The 16,610-nt window shown below is 45.9% G+C and overlaps 1 protein-coding gene across 1 annotated transcript in view; it reads left to right on the forward strand.

The window, feature by feature from the left end:
- Positions 1-16,610, forward strand: part of CD38 (CD38 molecule) — a 52,224-nt gene that overhangs the window by 19,570 nt on the left and 16,044 nt on the right. The window contains exons 2-7 of the mRNA XM_062493398.1: positions 560-689; positions 1,318-1,453; positions 2,173-2,255; positions 3,911-3,987; positions 4,606-4,698; positions 6,900-6,986. Coding sequence (XP_062349382.1) covers positions 560-689; positions 1,318-1,453; positions 2,173-2,255; positions 3,911-3,987; positions 4,606-4,698; positions 6,900-6,986 — 606 coding nt within the window. The remainder of the gene's footprint in view (positions 1-559; positions 690-1,317; positions 1,454-2,172; positions 2,256-3,910; positions 3,988-4,605; positions 4,699-6,899; positions 6,987-16,610) is intronic.

The following is a 16,610-nucleotide window of genomic DNA, read 5'->3' on the forward strand; positions in this document are numbered from 1 at the left end:
AAATAAAAATAATTTCAAATCCCAAACAGCTAAATCACTGCTTTTGTTTTAGATAAAATTAAGGGGTGGTTTTTTTTTTTCCTCTAGGATCAAACTCCCTGCAGGGAGATACATGATCATATTTTTGGCTTGCTGTGTCTGAGAGGACAGCATCCTTTGACCATATTTTTAAAATGTACAATCTATAGTCTGAGAACCTATTTGCTTCCCATGATTTGGTATGAATAATCAAGAAATTTGAACTTTTGGTTATGTAAAATCAGCACTGATCATTTTAAGGGGTAAAAACCTAGATACCTAGATGATATTCAGATATTGCAATAAATTAATTTGAAATGCAGAAAAGAGAGAAAGATTATTCTGAACTGTTCTTTCCTCAGTATATACATAATCTTCTGAAGATATTCTGCTTTTGTAATGGATCATGTATTTGGTGCCTGAGCACAGTTGGAATTCTTCTAATATCTGGTCCACAGTGTTTGACCACAACAGAAGGAGAACCTTTCACAAGCACAAAGACTCATAAATATTTATTAACTATGTTTTAATCTTTTGACAGAGATAAGGATTGTCTAAAAATATGGGAATCATTAAAAGATGCATTCATTTACAAGAATCCCTGTAATATCACACCAGAAGATTATCAGCCTTTAATGGAGCTAGCGAGTCATCCTATACCCTGTAACAAGGTAACAGCACAGTGCAGGGTGGGCTGTGGTGGGTGCCAGGTCTGGGCAGTGCTCTGAGCAATGGGATCTCACCCAGAACAACTGTGAGGCTCTCTAGGTTGATGAGGATGGCATTTTACTTTTGCATTTACTGCAACAGTCCTGCAGTTACACCTTTGGATCCCAGAAACCCTGTCCATACTCTGTCGCTGGGAATCATCACTGTGTAAGGCTTGCCACAAACCAGGATCATCCCAGGGAAGGGACAGGGATGTCCCTTTCCCTGAGGATATGGCTCTCTGTAAGAAGCATGCCATCATGCTGCTAGAGGGACACTGCTTCCAGAAAGCTGTTCTTTCATGCACAGCTCAAAAGCAAACAACAAATTTGGTATATATCCTATGAGAATTAGTCAAACCTTTTTTCCAAAATTCTTTAAAAGCTAACCATGTCCCTTTCCACCAAAAAAAACAACCCACCCAAAACATTCTGCAAATGAGAGTGTTCAAATAAGAATTAACCCACTAGGGTAAACTCGCTGCACTTAAAACTCCTTCATTATCATGAACTTTCTGGTTTTCTCTAGAAAAAAATTCTGACCAGCTTTAGTATATCTATCACTTACCAGACATTGTATCTTATTTCACAGTCACTGTTTTGGAGCAAGACAGGTGACCTCGTTCATCGTTATACTAAATCCAATCAGAAGTTCTTCACCTTGGAGGACACCTTGTTGGGTTATATGGCTGATAAAATTTCATGGTGTGGAGACCCCTCTGCCCCAGGTAATCTACAAACCTACACCTAAACAAAATCCTTTTCACGTTATTTTCTAGTGATTTAGTTTAAAACCTCAACTGTCCAATATTTTGGGAGTCTGAAAATAATACCTAATTCTCAGGTTAAATTAAAAACCACAACTTTGGATGTTATTTTAACACCAAGTTGTTGCTTGAACTAATGGCCACATCTATCCCCCTTGACTTTATTTGCTTGCTTCCACCCTGTGGTTCCTATGTGACAAACTGCAAAGCAGGAATGTCATTCAGAAAGGACCTGGCCATGGGCCGGTCAAAATGCTGGGGCAGTGTGCAGATACCTTGGGGAATGTCACTGCCCATGTCACTGCTGGGTTGGTGCTTAAGGCCAGGAACCTTTAAACTAGGCTGGAATTGCTGAAAATCTTGGGCAAACTTTAATTTTTCAATGCAATCATACAGTACTTGTCAAGAGCCAACCTCTTTCTCACATTTGGGATTGTGTTTTTCCTTCTGTTTTCTGAGAATTATTTGTGATGTGGGATCTGCAACTGCCTCCCTGAAAAGACTGTGAGCAAACAGGGAGACTTTTGAACAGATGGAAATTCCATTCCCTTTTAGAGCCCTCACACCATTTAACCTTCTTGCTTCAGTACAGGACAAATCTTTTTGCTCACAAAGCCACATAAACCTTGCAAAAATATTCACTCTAACCTTAGCTATTCTATAAATGTAATTTTTCTCAGGAATCAACTATGAATCTTGTCCAAAACGAAGTGAATGTGAGAGCAACCCTGGCTCTGTGTTCTGGAAAATGGCATCCAAGATGGTAAGATCTAGACTAAATCTCCCTGAATCCAAAGGTGAGGAAAGGCAGTAAGTTCTTGACATTACCAAAAAATATGATTTTGCAGATTGGACTTAAAAGATGGAATAGTAGAAGTTGACAAAGCTTTTAGCATGACTTTAAAAATCATAGTGTTGGAATCCAAGGTCCCTTATTTTATGTGCAGCATTTGATGTCCTTGTAGTTTGGGCATTCTTTTAGTGGACAGAGCTGAGTGTCAGTGTCTAGAACAAACCTTGGCAGAGAGCTTGAGCTCTGCAAGTAATACCCACAGTTGTAACAATCACTTTAATTAAATCACAGAATGTAAATTGCTACAGTAAAATCTATTTCAGCATGCTAATGTGGAAAACAGCACCCAAACTGGCACAGACATTTTCCAAGAGGCTGAGAATCCCCTTGCCCTTCCCGGCGTAAACCTGAAGAGCACATCATCCCACATCAGTACCTGGCACGGTTCCTGTGATGTCCCCACCCACAGATACATGCCAACTCCCATCACAGGAATGAGATCCTGCTAGTCCCAGTTAAGCAATTCGCCTTGCTTTGTTGAATCAGCATTTTACAGGAACAAACTGCCAGAGAAAAATCTGATGTCCTCTATTACTTTAATTTTACATGTCTCTTGAGGTTTCACCCTTGGTATGACTATTAGCGGATGACTGCCCAGGTGGAAAACAAGCATTCCTGTATGCTCCAGCTCTCATGTATGTAAGAAAAAGTCTACTCACCTTAAAAAACAATTGTTTCATGGGTAAACTAGGAGTGAAAATGGTTCCAGAGTCTGTGAGAGATAAAACCACATACAGACTCAGGTTTGCTCTGCTGCCAGCTTCCTTGCCATACAAATTCAAGGTCTACTAGAACTCAAGCTTTTTACATTTAAAAGTTACGTGGAATGAAAATTCCTGAAACTTTGCAGCTCTCAAGATCTGAATTTGAGCCACATTGTTTGAGATGACATGGAAAATTTGATAAGTACAGTCACCTGCATTAAGCTTTTTAAAAATTCTTTGCCTTATCAATGGATTATATATCTACACTAGGTACTTCATAGACCTTAATAGTCTCTAAATATTTGGACATAAGTTTTAAAGAACAAAAAAGCAGTGATTACATGATCTAGTATATTAAAAATCAAATCAAGCAATACTCAGTGATAGTTTTACTGAAACATCAAGAGAGAAAAACCCCAAGCCACAGAAGAACACAGCGTATGAGCCACAAGGAAACAAGTGTGTGATGCTCGGTACATCCTTAAACTAGTGATACCTCTGTTCTGGCTTGTCCTTACTCTCTGAGCTAAAGCAGTCTGAGGATTTCTGTGAGTTACTACAGACAGCTGCAGCTGTAGGGGCTCTGGAAAGTCCTATAACAACTGAAACCAGACAAGCTGCTGTACCAGTCCCATGCAGCCAATTCATAGGTGTCTAATGAGGCTTTATCATAGTTCTGCCATAGCCTTCAGAGGCTTTATTTTTTTTTTTTTTTTTACATTGAAATGTTATGCAGAAGTATTGTCCAGATCCTCTGCTTGTATTGGACAGTTCTGAGGACGTCAATGAATTTTACCAGCCCCAAGTCTGCCATGGCACTTCATGGAGTGTCAGAGTGTAATGTCCATTGGTTTGGTTCAGTTTGCAGAAGCAGCATGTGGTGTGGTTCAAGTGATGCTCAATGGATCAGTGGATGCTGGAGCTTTCAGAAGCAGCAGGTACTCACTCAACATGCAACCATTCATGTTTCTGTGGAGCTGCATGTGGTTGTCTGCCTGTAAGTCCCAGTGCAAAAGTGATTTTGGTAAACCCACCCCTGGCTGTTGTAAAGCTAATTCTTTTCACTCCTTCTATACAGACTGTAACTGAAATACTTCAGAGAGTATGTGGGCAGGAATCCAGGGAATCTTATTGCTCAAAGTAACTTGATTATTACAGTTTCTTTGATTTTACTTCTCTAGACCTGGCTGGAAGTGCAGTCTTGAATAATATCAAAAGATGAAAACTGTGCTTTCTGGGGGAACAGCCATGGTCATTTCCCTGTCACCAAACCAAATAAATAGCCGGGAAACTGAACTGGAGAAGAGGCACTAAAGATGGCAAAACTTCAGCTTGTTTCTGTCTGCAAGCAGTTTCAAAAGTTCTCCTGAAAGTGAAATAAGAATGGGGAGACAACATTTGACCACAAGGCAATTAAATAGTCTATGAAAATCCATTGGCAAGATAATGTTCTCTCACTGAGTGTAATAGCAGCGCTAATAAGCATACTTGGGGAGCATACTCTCTACAACTTTCTGAGATGTTTTGCTGTTTCATTTCATGTTCCATTCTTACAGCATTTTTGGAAGTATTGAGGTCTTTAACCTAGATCCAGATAAAGTCTCTGAAGTGCACATTTGGCTTATGCAAAACCTTGGTGGACCTCAAAGGTAAGTCACACTGGTGCACAGTGATGACAGGGCACAGCTCAGGTTTGACAGCAACACTGTCTTAAACTCATGAAATCTGCTTTACACTCACCTCTTGGTGCCTACTTTGCAGGAGAATACAGCATTTGTATTGTTGTTTACTCTGGTAATTTTTGTAGGCACTGCTAGACATTTATAGGTAAAACACAATGACATTTCCCTTGCTTTTAAGAGATCCCATGACCATTAAGTTCCTTTCAACTCCATTGAGGTCTACAGACCTTTGCTATGGGGTGCAGCACTGAAGTCAGAGTCCAGGCTATGTCTGCAAGGATGAACATGTCCATGTATCCATCCAAATATGGATATGTTTGTCCACATGAATAGTATAATTATGCTGAGCACAGCCATTTTTGAATGACAGAACAGGTTGTGGAGTTTCCATCTATGGACATACTCAAAACCTAACTGGGACCTGGGCAACCTTTTCCAGCTCATATTGGTTTGATCTCAGGCAGTCTCTTCTTACCTAAATAATGCTGTGATTTTTAATAACAAATCTGTAGTTGAAATGCTTACCATGGAATTACTGGTACCAGAACAGCAACCTCAAATCACATCTGAGGATGTCTGAGTGATATTTTTCGTTCCAATCAGACTCATTTGTAGACTTACCACATTTGAAACACTAGGTATGAGGCTCTGTGCCTTCAACCCCTCCTTTCAGAGCCAGTTTTTTGGTTCACACAGTCATAATGCACTGACAGTTTTACCTACTCTTAACAATCTCCGTGACAGAAACAGCAGCTTTGGTGCCATGGATCAGGAAGCAGGCTGTGATGATGCAGTGCAACTCAGGAAGGAGCATAGACCTTGCTCAGACAACCTCAGTCTCTGACACAGTTCTAACTCCAGTATTGCAGCCCCTACCTTAGCCCAGATTGCCAGAAGTGTCCCCTCTCCACATGAGCTGACACACCTGCCAAGGCTCATGGGTCATGCCCAGCATCTATGCTGGGGTCAGCATACCAGACTTAGTCTTGTGGTCCTTTGCATAAAGGTGTGCTGAAGAAAAGGACATTGAGTAATCTTTACACCAGGCTCCCCAGACATGGCACTGGATCCTTGGTCCCATGATTTCCCACCATCAGAAAAGCCATCATGTTCCCCCTCAACAGCTTCAACAAGGCAGTGCCCTGCCAGCCCTCTTGCTGGACACAACTTCCTCCTGTGACAAGCTCACAGCAATTTCCTTTTTATTTTCTACTTGCTTCTAAGAAGAGACTGGGAGGGGGGGGGTTAGTCTCAATAGTAGGTACTCCTTATGTCTTCTGATTTGTATTCCATGTTGAATCACTGATAATTTGTCAAGTCTAGTGAACAAAAGTGATATCTACTAATGTCATATGTTAGGAACTGGATTTGTCCCCAGTAGTAGAAATGAGTCCTATACTCTGGATGAGGAGATAATTTTTACCTTGAGGTAACAAATCATTTGCTGTGTCTCTGTGCCTATGACATTTGTCATATCTCTCACTACAGCTTTGGGGCCCTTGGGCTGTTTAATTAAATTAAACATTGAGATAAAGATCTTGAAGGTGTGAGAGTGCTACATGCTTCTTGAAACCTTTATCTAGATGGGAAGGAAATACACAAGTTAGGGCTCCTACCAATACAAAAGTGGTAGAAATAGCTCTTTGCCAAAACAGAGCAGCAACTGCTGCTCAATAAACTGAGTCAAACATACAGGAGGTAGCCTGCTTCCTCCCCTGCTTTCTATCAGCTTCCTCCTATCTTACTTCCTACTTGGGACTTAGCTGCTGGCTTTCATGATTGACTTTTTCTCATCACACAGAGGACTTGACCCCTTGCTCTTTGACAGATTTCAATAAACCTTGTATTGTGCTGCTGTGGATGGAAGCTACCAGCAGCAATGGGGCAGTTCTAGAGCACCCTGAACTGTCAATGGGACTGAGTCATGTCCCACAGATGTCCTCCTGCACAAAGCTCTCATGCAAGATGCACAGCTGAACATCACATTGTTTCTACCAGCAAGGGCTCAGTGGTAGCCAAAACTCCACAAACCCAATGGACTTCACAGCACATTAGCAAACAAGCTCTTAAAGAATCTTACCTATAATAAAGCAGTGGCATAATGTGGAATTTAGGTGAGTGTTTTGTACACACAAGGAGCACAAGTAACTAAAGTCTTCTCTTGACAGTGAGTCCTGCTCAGGTCATTCCATTCAGAAGTTAAAAAGCATTTTAGAAGAGCGAAACTTTAAGATCATTTGTGAAGACAATTACAGGTAATTACCCACTCTTACTGGTGATGACTTTGCTAACATAAAATTAATATTGCATGTTTACAGCAAGCTAGAGCAGACTTCCTCCATACTGCCATGACACCCCTGCAGTGTGGCTGGGTCTTTCTCAGGGGCTTCCAGCCAGGCTGTAGCCTTGGGGGTGGCTGGATCTGGGACTTGCTCTCTGCCCTATACTTCCCACTGAGCATGTTCACTTGTTTTCAGGGAGGGAGCAATTCAGCCATCAGGTTTTCTTCTGGCTGGGCTTTTACCTAAAATAATCTGAACCAAACAGGCAGCTTTCCTCCCTGCTGCATACAGATAACGCAGGGTGCCGAGGGTGGTCCTTACTTCCTTCACCATAGTTTAAGTGTGCATTTTGTCCTGCTGCTTTGTCAGAGAGTGGGGCATGAGACACGATAAGCATTACTGATCACCAATTTACCATTGTCAGGAGCAAAAACCAGGAGTCTGGGAAACAGCAACCCAAGTCCTGACTTGCCTGAAATCTCCATCTTCCTGCTGAGGAAATACAAAAGCCAGAGACCCGTTATCCTATGTGTGGGTCCAGAGCCCTTCACACTGACCAAAATTGTTCTTTACAGGCATTAGAAAAGTGGCAAACATTCAATATTGCTCGTATCTTATCTGTCAGGAGCAGCTTTTCAGTGTCAAGGACTCATACTTGGATCAGGACATTTCCAAAGTAAACAGATTTCTATGAACTTCTGAGTTTGTGACAATAGTTTAAGTAAGGAAAAGCTGGTCTGCAAAGGAGAAAAATGGTAGGTCTTTAAATCTGAAGGCAGAGCAATATATTCCTGTCTGGGTATTGCTGAGTCTGATTAATGGGTGCTCTGCAGTTTATGTAAAAACTAGTACTGTCGTAGTGCATAAATCTGCCAGATCGTGAGCTTACTTTCTCTTTGGGTAAATGGAACCTTTAACCAATACTCCCAGGACCTGTAAGTAGGTGCAGATTATTTCAGCCTGTGATGAAATAAGCTACAGGACAAGGCAGGAAGAGGAAATTGATCATAGCTCAGACCACTTGTGGCTTATTACAGGAAGGAACCTGACATTGCTGTGTCTCACCACTGGCTTCTGAAGGTAAAGTAACAAGCAGAGCTTTTTGTCAAAGCTCACATATAAAAACACCTCGGTTGAGCAATATGGACAATTGATTTTACTGTTTTATATGCATAATAATAATAAATAAGAAATTTACAGCTAAAGCCAAACTTCAGGATAGACTGTAAGTTGGCTTCACTCCCCTGCAGTCATTGCAAACAGAACCATGTGAGTTCTGTATCAGCTGGGCATCTGCCTTTGTATGCCATGTAGCAGCTGGTGTTGGTCATTTTCTCTTGCTTTTGCCCATGTCAACAGTATCTTCCAGAAGTAACTCTAAAACTGCATTCACTGAATGCATTAGAAAAAAAATCTCATCGTATCTGACATTCACAGCAACAGCTTTCTGTTGTAGCAGTAGGGTTTACCAGTGAGTAAGACAGATGGTGAACTTCCAGCATGGCAGAGATCTTCTTTCTTCTTTGTAATTATGTTTTATATTGAAGCATAGCTGACATGCTGTGAGGTCAGATCCTACTTTGGTTTGTACTGACTTGCCCTTGTTCCTAAAAACACCAAAATTAACTTTCTGCAGCAAGATCAAAAAGAATTACCCTAAGAAAATCCATCTGCTTGTTGAGCACGGATGTAACATGCACTTTGATTTTCACATTGCATTCAGTAACTGTGAAGTAATTCTGTTGTACTTGCAAAGTGATTATTAAATATTTGTTGGTTTTGTGTCTTATTTCAGACCTGTTCAGCTCCTTCTGTGCATGGATAACCCTGACCACATAGACTGCAGGCTTTGCACCAACAGCACAGCAGGTCTGTGAAAGAGCTCTCCACGCTACTTGTGTGTAGAGCTGGAGAAGATGTGGCAACATAGCTGAGAGTGACAACAGTAATATGATGTGTGCTGAGTCCATAACCTGAAAACCTGAAATCCTTGCTGTGGTAATAACAGCCAAATAGGAGGAGATGATACCCGAGATGTGATGCTGCACACACACACACACACACACACACACACACAGACACACGCAGACACATAGACACACACACAGACACACACAGACACATAGACACACACACAGACACACAAACACAGACACACACACACAGACACACAGACACACAGACACAAACACAGACACACACATTCACACACACACACAGAGACACACACACAGACACACACATACACACAAACACACACACACAAACACATACACAAACACACACAAATACACACACAAACACACAAATACACACAAAACCACACACACATACACACACACACACACACATAAACACAGACACACACACACAGACACACAAACACACACACAAACACACACACACACAAACACACACATAAACACAGACACACACACAGACGCACAAACACACACACACATACACACATATAGACACAAACACCCACAGACACACACAGACACACATACACACACAGACACACAAACACACACAGACACAAACACAAATACACACACAAACACACACACATACACACACACAAACACACACAGACACAAACACCCACAGACACACACACACACACACACAGACACAAACACACACACAGACACACACACAAACACACACACACACACACACAAACACACACACACATACACACAAACACACACACACACAAACACACACACACATACACACAAACACACACACACATACACACAAACACACACACAAACACACACAGAGAGACAAACACACACACTGGCCTGGTTTGAAGGACAGGTGTTTGCCAAGGAAAGCAGAAGCTTCCCCTTGGACTGAAAGAAAATGTGATTCTTCCGATTATTATAATTTTGGAATTAAGAGAGCTCTCAGGCAAAGATATGGGGGTAGGAATAACAGTTCTTTACTAGTATATTTAACAAGACAAACAAGAACAACAACAGCTATGAAATTACCCACAAACAGAACAGTAACTCAGTCCCAGTGTTTTTTGGCTGCAGGCACCTTTTCCCTGAGCTGCAGTTCCCGGTGCTGGAGGCGGGCGGCTCCCGCAGAGCTGCAGGAGGGCTGGGGGTGATGGCAGCGCTGTCCCAGGGAGAGAGAGAGAGATGGAGAGAGAGCTCTCCGCTCACGGTGTCGGTCCCGATGCTCAGTAGAGTGCTGGATGGTGGTAGTTCACAGCGAGAAGACAGCCGGGCAGGGTCCGATGGTGGTTTCCCGACGCTGGGATGGCAGGGATGGGACACAGACGGCGATCGTCCTTCTCGTCCGAACTCCGCGGGGTGAAATGGGCCGAGACCCAGCCTTCCGCTTCCTCTTCTGGCTGTTTGAATCTCGCGGGGCTTGCTTCTTCCCTCCCGTCCCCTCCCCCTTGTCACCCGGGCCCAGTCAACAGGTATCTTAGCATGACAATGGGGAAAATTCCACAGAGGGAAAAAAAAAGAAAGAACTAACCCTCAACATTATCCACCCCGAATTTTCCCCTACCATCATGCCAAATCAAATTAAAAATCTTCAAATTATAGACATCCATGCAGTTACAGATACAGGCACAGTATTGTAGGTAGTTCACCCTAAAACAAGGTCTCCTTGGGGTATGCATCTGGTCTTTCCATCCCTTTGCATGATCCACCAGGTACACCCTGGCCCTTGAGCAAAAACCTCCCCCCGAATTGGATTGTCTTTGCTGGAGGCAGGGTTCACCCAAACAGTTTTTCCTAGCATACCTCTCATATGCACCACTGGAACCTTGTCCCCATCTGGTGTTCTCAAGGGCTCAGACTGGGCAGGGCCTGCTCGATTAGTGGAACCTCGAGTGTTCACTAACCATGTGGCCTTTGGTAGATTAATCTCCCAGTTTTTGAAAGTCCCCCCACCCAGTGCCTTCAAGGTGGTTTTAAGCAGCCCATTGCACCGTTCCACTTTCCCAGCCGCTGGTGCGTGATAAGGAATGTGGTACACCCACTCGATGCCGTGTTCTCTGGCCCAGGTGTTTATGAGGCTGTTCTTGAAATGAGTCCCATTGTCTGACTCAATTCTCTCAGGGGTACCATGTCTCCAAAGGACTTGTTTTTCCAGGCCCAGGATGATGTTGCAGGCAGTGGCATGAGGCACAGGGTAGGTCTCCAACCATCCAGTGGTGGCTTCCACCATGGTCAGCACGTAGAGCTTGCCTTGGCGTGTCTGAGGCAGTGTGATGTAGTCAATCTGCCAGGCCTCCCCATACTTATATTTGGACCACCGCCCCCCATACCAGAGGGGCTTCACTCGCTTGGCTTGCTTGATGGCAGCACACGTCTCACAGTCATGGATAACCTGGGAAATACGGTCCATGGTGAGATCCACCCCTCGGTCTCGTGCCCACTTATAGGTAGCATCTCTGCCTTGGTGACCTGAGGCATCGTGGGCCCATCGAGCCAGAAACAACTCTCCCTTGTGTTGCCAGTCTAAGTCTATCTGTGACACCTCTATCCTTGCAGCCTGATCTACTTGCTCATTGTGTTGGTGCTCCTCATTAGCCCGACTCTTGGGGACATGGGCATCTACATGACGGACCTTTACGGGTAGCTTCTCTACCCGACTGCCAATGTCTTTCCACTCATCAGCAGCCCAGATTGGTTTTCCCCTACGTTGCCAGTTAGCTTTTTTCCATCTTTCCAGCCAGCCCCACAGAGCATTGGCTACCATCCATGAATCAGTGTAAAGGTAAAGCTTTGGCCACTTTTCTCTTTCAGCAATGTCCAGGGCCAGCTGAACGGCTTTGAGTTCAGCAAGTTGACTTGATCCACCTTCTCCTTCAGTAGCTTGTGCAACCTGTCGTGTGGGGCTCCATATGGCTGCTTTCCACTTCTGGTTCATCCCCACGATGCGACAGGAACCGTCAGTGAAAAGAGCGTAGCGAGTTTCATCTGCTGGCAGTTGGTTGTATGGCGGGGCTTCATCAGCTCGGGTCACTTGTTCTTGCTCCTCTTCATCGGCAAGACCAAAATTTTCACCTTCTGGCCAGTTTGTAATTATTTCCAAAATCCCAGGGCGATTTGGGTTTCCGATACAGGCGCGCTGTGTGATGAGGGCAATCCACTTGCTCCATGTGGCATCCGTGGCGTGGTGGGTAGGGGGGACCTTCCCTTTAAATATCCACCCCAGCACTGGTAGTCGGGGTGCCAGGAGGAGCTGTGCTTCTGTGCCAATCACCTCTGAGGCAGCTTGAACTCCTTCGTAAGCGGCCAAGATCTCCTTCTCTGTTGGGGTGTAGTTGGCTTCAGACCCTCTGTAACTTCGACTCCAGAATCCCAGAGGTCGGCCTCGGGTCTCACCAGGTACCTTCTGCCAAAGGCTCCAGGACAAGCCCTTGTTCCCGGCTGCAGAGTAGAGCACATTCTTCACCTCTGGTCCCGTCCTGACTGGGCCGAGGGCTACAGCATGAGCAATCTCCTGCTTGATCTGGGCAAAGGCTTGCTGCTGCTCAGGGCCCCAGTGGAATTCGTTCTTCTTCCGGGTGACCAGGTAGAGAGGGCTCACGATCTGGCTGTACTCAGGAATGTGCATTCTCGAAAAGCCTATGGCACCTAGGAAAGCTTGTGTTTCCTTCTTGTTGGTTGGTGGAGACATCGCGGTGATCTTATTGATGACCTCAGTGGGGATTTGGCGCCGCCCGTCTTGCCACTTTACTCCCAGGAACTGGATCTCTCGGGCAGGACCTTTGACTTTGCTCCTCTTGATGGCAAAACCGGCTCCCAGCAGAATCTGGATGATCTTCTCTCCTTTCTCAAATACTTCCATTGCCGTGTTCCCCCACACCATGATGTCATCAATGTATTGCAGATGTTCTGGAGCTTCACCCTTTTCCAGTGCAGCCTGGATCAGTCCATGGCAGATGGTGGGGCTGTGTTTCCACCCCTGGGGCAGTCGGTTCCAGGTGTACTGCACGCCCCTCCAGGTGAAAGCAAACTGAGGCCTGCACTCTGCTGCCAGAGGAATGGAGAAGAATGCATTGGCAATGTCAATGGTGGCGTACCACTTTGCTGCCTTGGACTCCAGCTCGTACTGGAGTTCCAGCATGTCCGGCACGGCAGCGCTCAGCGGTGGAGTCACTTCATTCAATGCACGATAATCCACAGTCAATCTCCATTCTCCGTCAGACTTGCGCACAGGCCAGATGGGGCTGTTGAAGGGTGAGTGGGTTTTGCTGACCACCCCTTGGCCCTCCGGCTCACGGATCACCTTGTGGATGGGGATCACGGCATCTCGATTTGTCCTGTACTGCCGGTGGTGCACTGTCGAGGTGGCAATTGGCACTTGCTGCTCCTTCACCTTCAGGAGTCCCACTGCAGACGGGTTCTCTGACAGTCCAAGCAAGGTGTTCAATTGCTTAATGTTTTCTGCCTCTACAGCAGCTATTCCAAAAGCCCACCTGAGTCCCTTTGGGTCTTTGTAATAGCCATTCCTCAGGAAGTCTATGCCTAGAATACACGGTGCCTCTGGGCCAGTCACAATTGGATGCTTCTGCCACTCCTTCCCAGTCAGGCTCACCTCAGCCTCCAGCAAAGTCAATTCCTGTGATCCCCCTGTCACCCAGCAATAGAAACAGGCTCCTCCCCCACATGTTCTGATGGTATTAGGGTGACCTGTGAACCAGTGTCAACTAATGCCCTATGTTTTTGTGGCTCTGATGTGCCAGGCCATCGGATCCACACCGTCCAAAAGACCCGGTTTTCCCGTGCCTCTCCCTGGCTAGAGGCAGGGCCCCTCTAGCACTGGTTATTATTTCCTTCCTGGGCATACATGTTGGAGGTTCCCTCAAGGGGATCTGACAAATCATCCTCCCTTTTGTAATACCCTGCATCTTGGTTATGGGAAGTTGAGGCTACCTTCACTTTAGTGGAGCTCCTTTGGTTAGTGTTTCCCTCCCTGAGTTGACGCACCTGCGCTGCCAGGGCAGAAGTGGGTTTCCCATCCCACCTCCTCATGTCTTCCCCATGGTCACGCAGAAAGAACCACAGGTCAGCTCGTGGGGTGTATCCTCTCTCCTTAGCTGGGGGACGTTGGGCTCTAACTCTGGCATCTGTGACTCGCACTGGTGCTGCATTGACTTTCCTCATCTCCTCCCTCACCCCTCTTATCTCCTCCTTGAACTCCTCTCTGAGTTCCCTAATCACGGCAGAGACCTGAGCCTGCATTGGGCCATTCATTATACTCTCAAAATTTCTGAGCTTATCGGCAACAGAACCCACTGTCTCGTGGTTGGTGTCAGCATTAATGGCTGCAATGAATGTGGTGTATTGAGATGGCCCCAGGTGTGCCAGATTCCACAACATCTGCCCTGTGCACCTGACCTTGTCGGGGTCATTGTCATGTTGTCCACCCCTCCCAAAGAGTACTTCCAGTATTGCTACTTCTCTCAGCTGTTGGATCCTCTCCTCAGCGGTTTTCCAGCGCATTCTATGGTGGTGGTCCTGCATTCTCTCTCTATGGACAAACCTCTCTCTTACACTCATTAAAAGCCGCTCCCAGAGGGAAAGGGGGCCTCGTTCCCTTACGAATATGTGATCCACACCTGAGTCCTGGGTTAGGGGTCCCAAATTCCTTGCCTCAGTACCATCCAGCTGCACACCTGTACCCATAAGGTCCCAGACCCGCAGTAACCACGTTGTAAAAGCCTCACGGCCCCTTCGTACAACATCTTTACGCAGATTACGGAGACTCTCGTATGACAGGGACTCTGTGACGATCTCAACCTCTGGCTCCCCTGCTGGTTGTGAGGGCCCTGCTTTCTGATCATTATTATCTAGGTGCTTTGTTTTCACCTTAGACTTTCTAGTTTCCACGGGGGCAACTGCTGCTGGCTGTGAGTGCCCTTGCAGTTCAGCTGGAGCCTGGAGAGATGCAACATTTGTGGGTTCCACTGCTGCACCATCAGGATCTCCCTCTTTAAGGCAGAGGAAGAGTTTCTCAAGAGCTGGGGAAAAGTACTCCTTCATCATTTGGCCCATCTCCTTCACTAGAAACCCCACCCACTCTGGATGGTTCCTTTCTGAGGTGAGCTCTGGGGCAGAATCAGGCTCAGGGGCAACATCCTTAACCTCTGGGGCAGAATCCTTAGTCTCTGGGGCAGAATCCTTAGTCTCTGGGGCAGGGGCAGAGTCAGGCTCTGGGACAGAATCCTTAGTCTCTGGGGAAGAATCCTTAGTCTCTGGGGCAGGGGCAGGGGCAGGCTCTGGGGCAGAGTCCTTAGTCTCTGGGGCAGAGCCAGGCTCTGGGGCAGGGCCAGGCTCTGGGGCAGGATCCCTATTCCTTGGGGGACGTATCAGGGTTGTCATCCAAGTCAATCTCCCCTCATCTCGGAATGTTAAATAGAACAGGTTTACAAGGCCTATTAGCAATGTCAGCCACTGTATGATATCATTACTGCTTAGAAGAGATTTGAACCCCTCAAAAGCTGGTGGAGCAGACCCAAAAAACTGTGTAAGGGGTTGGGACAAAATTTTCCCTGGTGTCATATCCTCACAGTATGTACCATTATTAAAGTAGCCCCAAAAACATACAGTTAGAGTGTGATAGCTCCGAATCCATGTGCCCGCCTTCCAGAGGAAGTTAAAAATCCATGAATTTCTCACGTTATCAGCCCACAAAAGGAACTGGATAATAGTTACAGCAGCCTGAGTTATAGGACCCATGTTCAAGTAAGGGATTGCAAATGGGAGAGATAAAGCTGTGGCCACATGGAGGCCAAACCACGGTAAGCTGGACAACATGATGCCACCTAACACAAAACTGAGGTAACTCAAGAACTGTTATTCCTTTTTCACCCTTTTCTCTCAATGCCCTCGGGCCCCACGTTGGGCGCCAAAATCTGTCCTGGTTTGAAGGACAGGTGTTTGCCAAGGAAAGCAGAAGCTTCCCCTTGGACTGAAAGAAAATGTGATTCTTCCGATTATTATAATTTTGGAATTAAGAGAGCTCTCAGGCAAAGATATGGGGGTAGGAATAACTAGTATATTTAACAAGACAAACAAGAACAACAACAGCTATGAAATTACCCACAAACAGAACAGTGACTCAGTCCCAGTGTTTTTTGGCTGCAGGCACCTTTTCCCTGAGCTGCAGTTCCCGGTGCTGGAGGCGGGCGGCTCCCGCAGAGCTGCAGGAGGGCTGGGGGTGATGGCAGCGCTGTCCCAGGGAGAGAGAGAGAGATGGAGAGAGCCCTCCGCTCACGGTGTCGGTCCCGATGCTCAGTAGAGTGCTGGATGGTGGTAGTTCACAGCGAGAAGACAGCGGGGCAGGGTCCGATGATGGTTTCCCGACACTGGGATGGCGGAGATGGAGGACAGGCGGTGATCGTCCTTCTCGTCCGAACTCCGCGGGGGAAATGGGCCGAGACCCAGCCTTCCGCTTCCTCTTCTGGCTGTTTGAATCTCGCGGGGCTTGCTTCTTCCCTCCCGTCCCCTCCCCCTTGTCACCAGGGCCCAGTCAACAGGTATCTTAGCATGACAATGGGGAAAATTCCACAGAGGGAAAAAAAAAGAAAGAACTAACCCTCAACACACACAA

The sequence above is a fragment of the Cinclus cinclus genome, chromosome 5 (genome assembly GCF_963662255.1).
Source record: "Cinclus cinclus chromosome 5, bCinCin1.1, whole genome shotgun sequence".
Classification (NCBI taxonomy): Eukaryota; Metazoa; Chordata; class Aves; order Passeriformes; family Cinclidae; genus Cinclus; species Cinclus cinclus.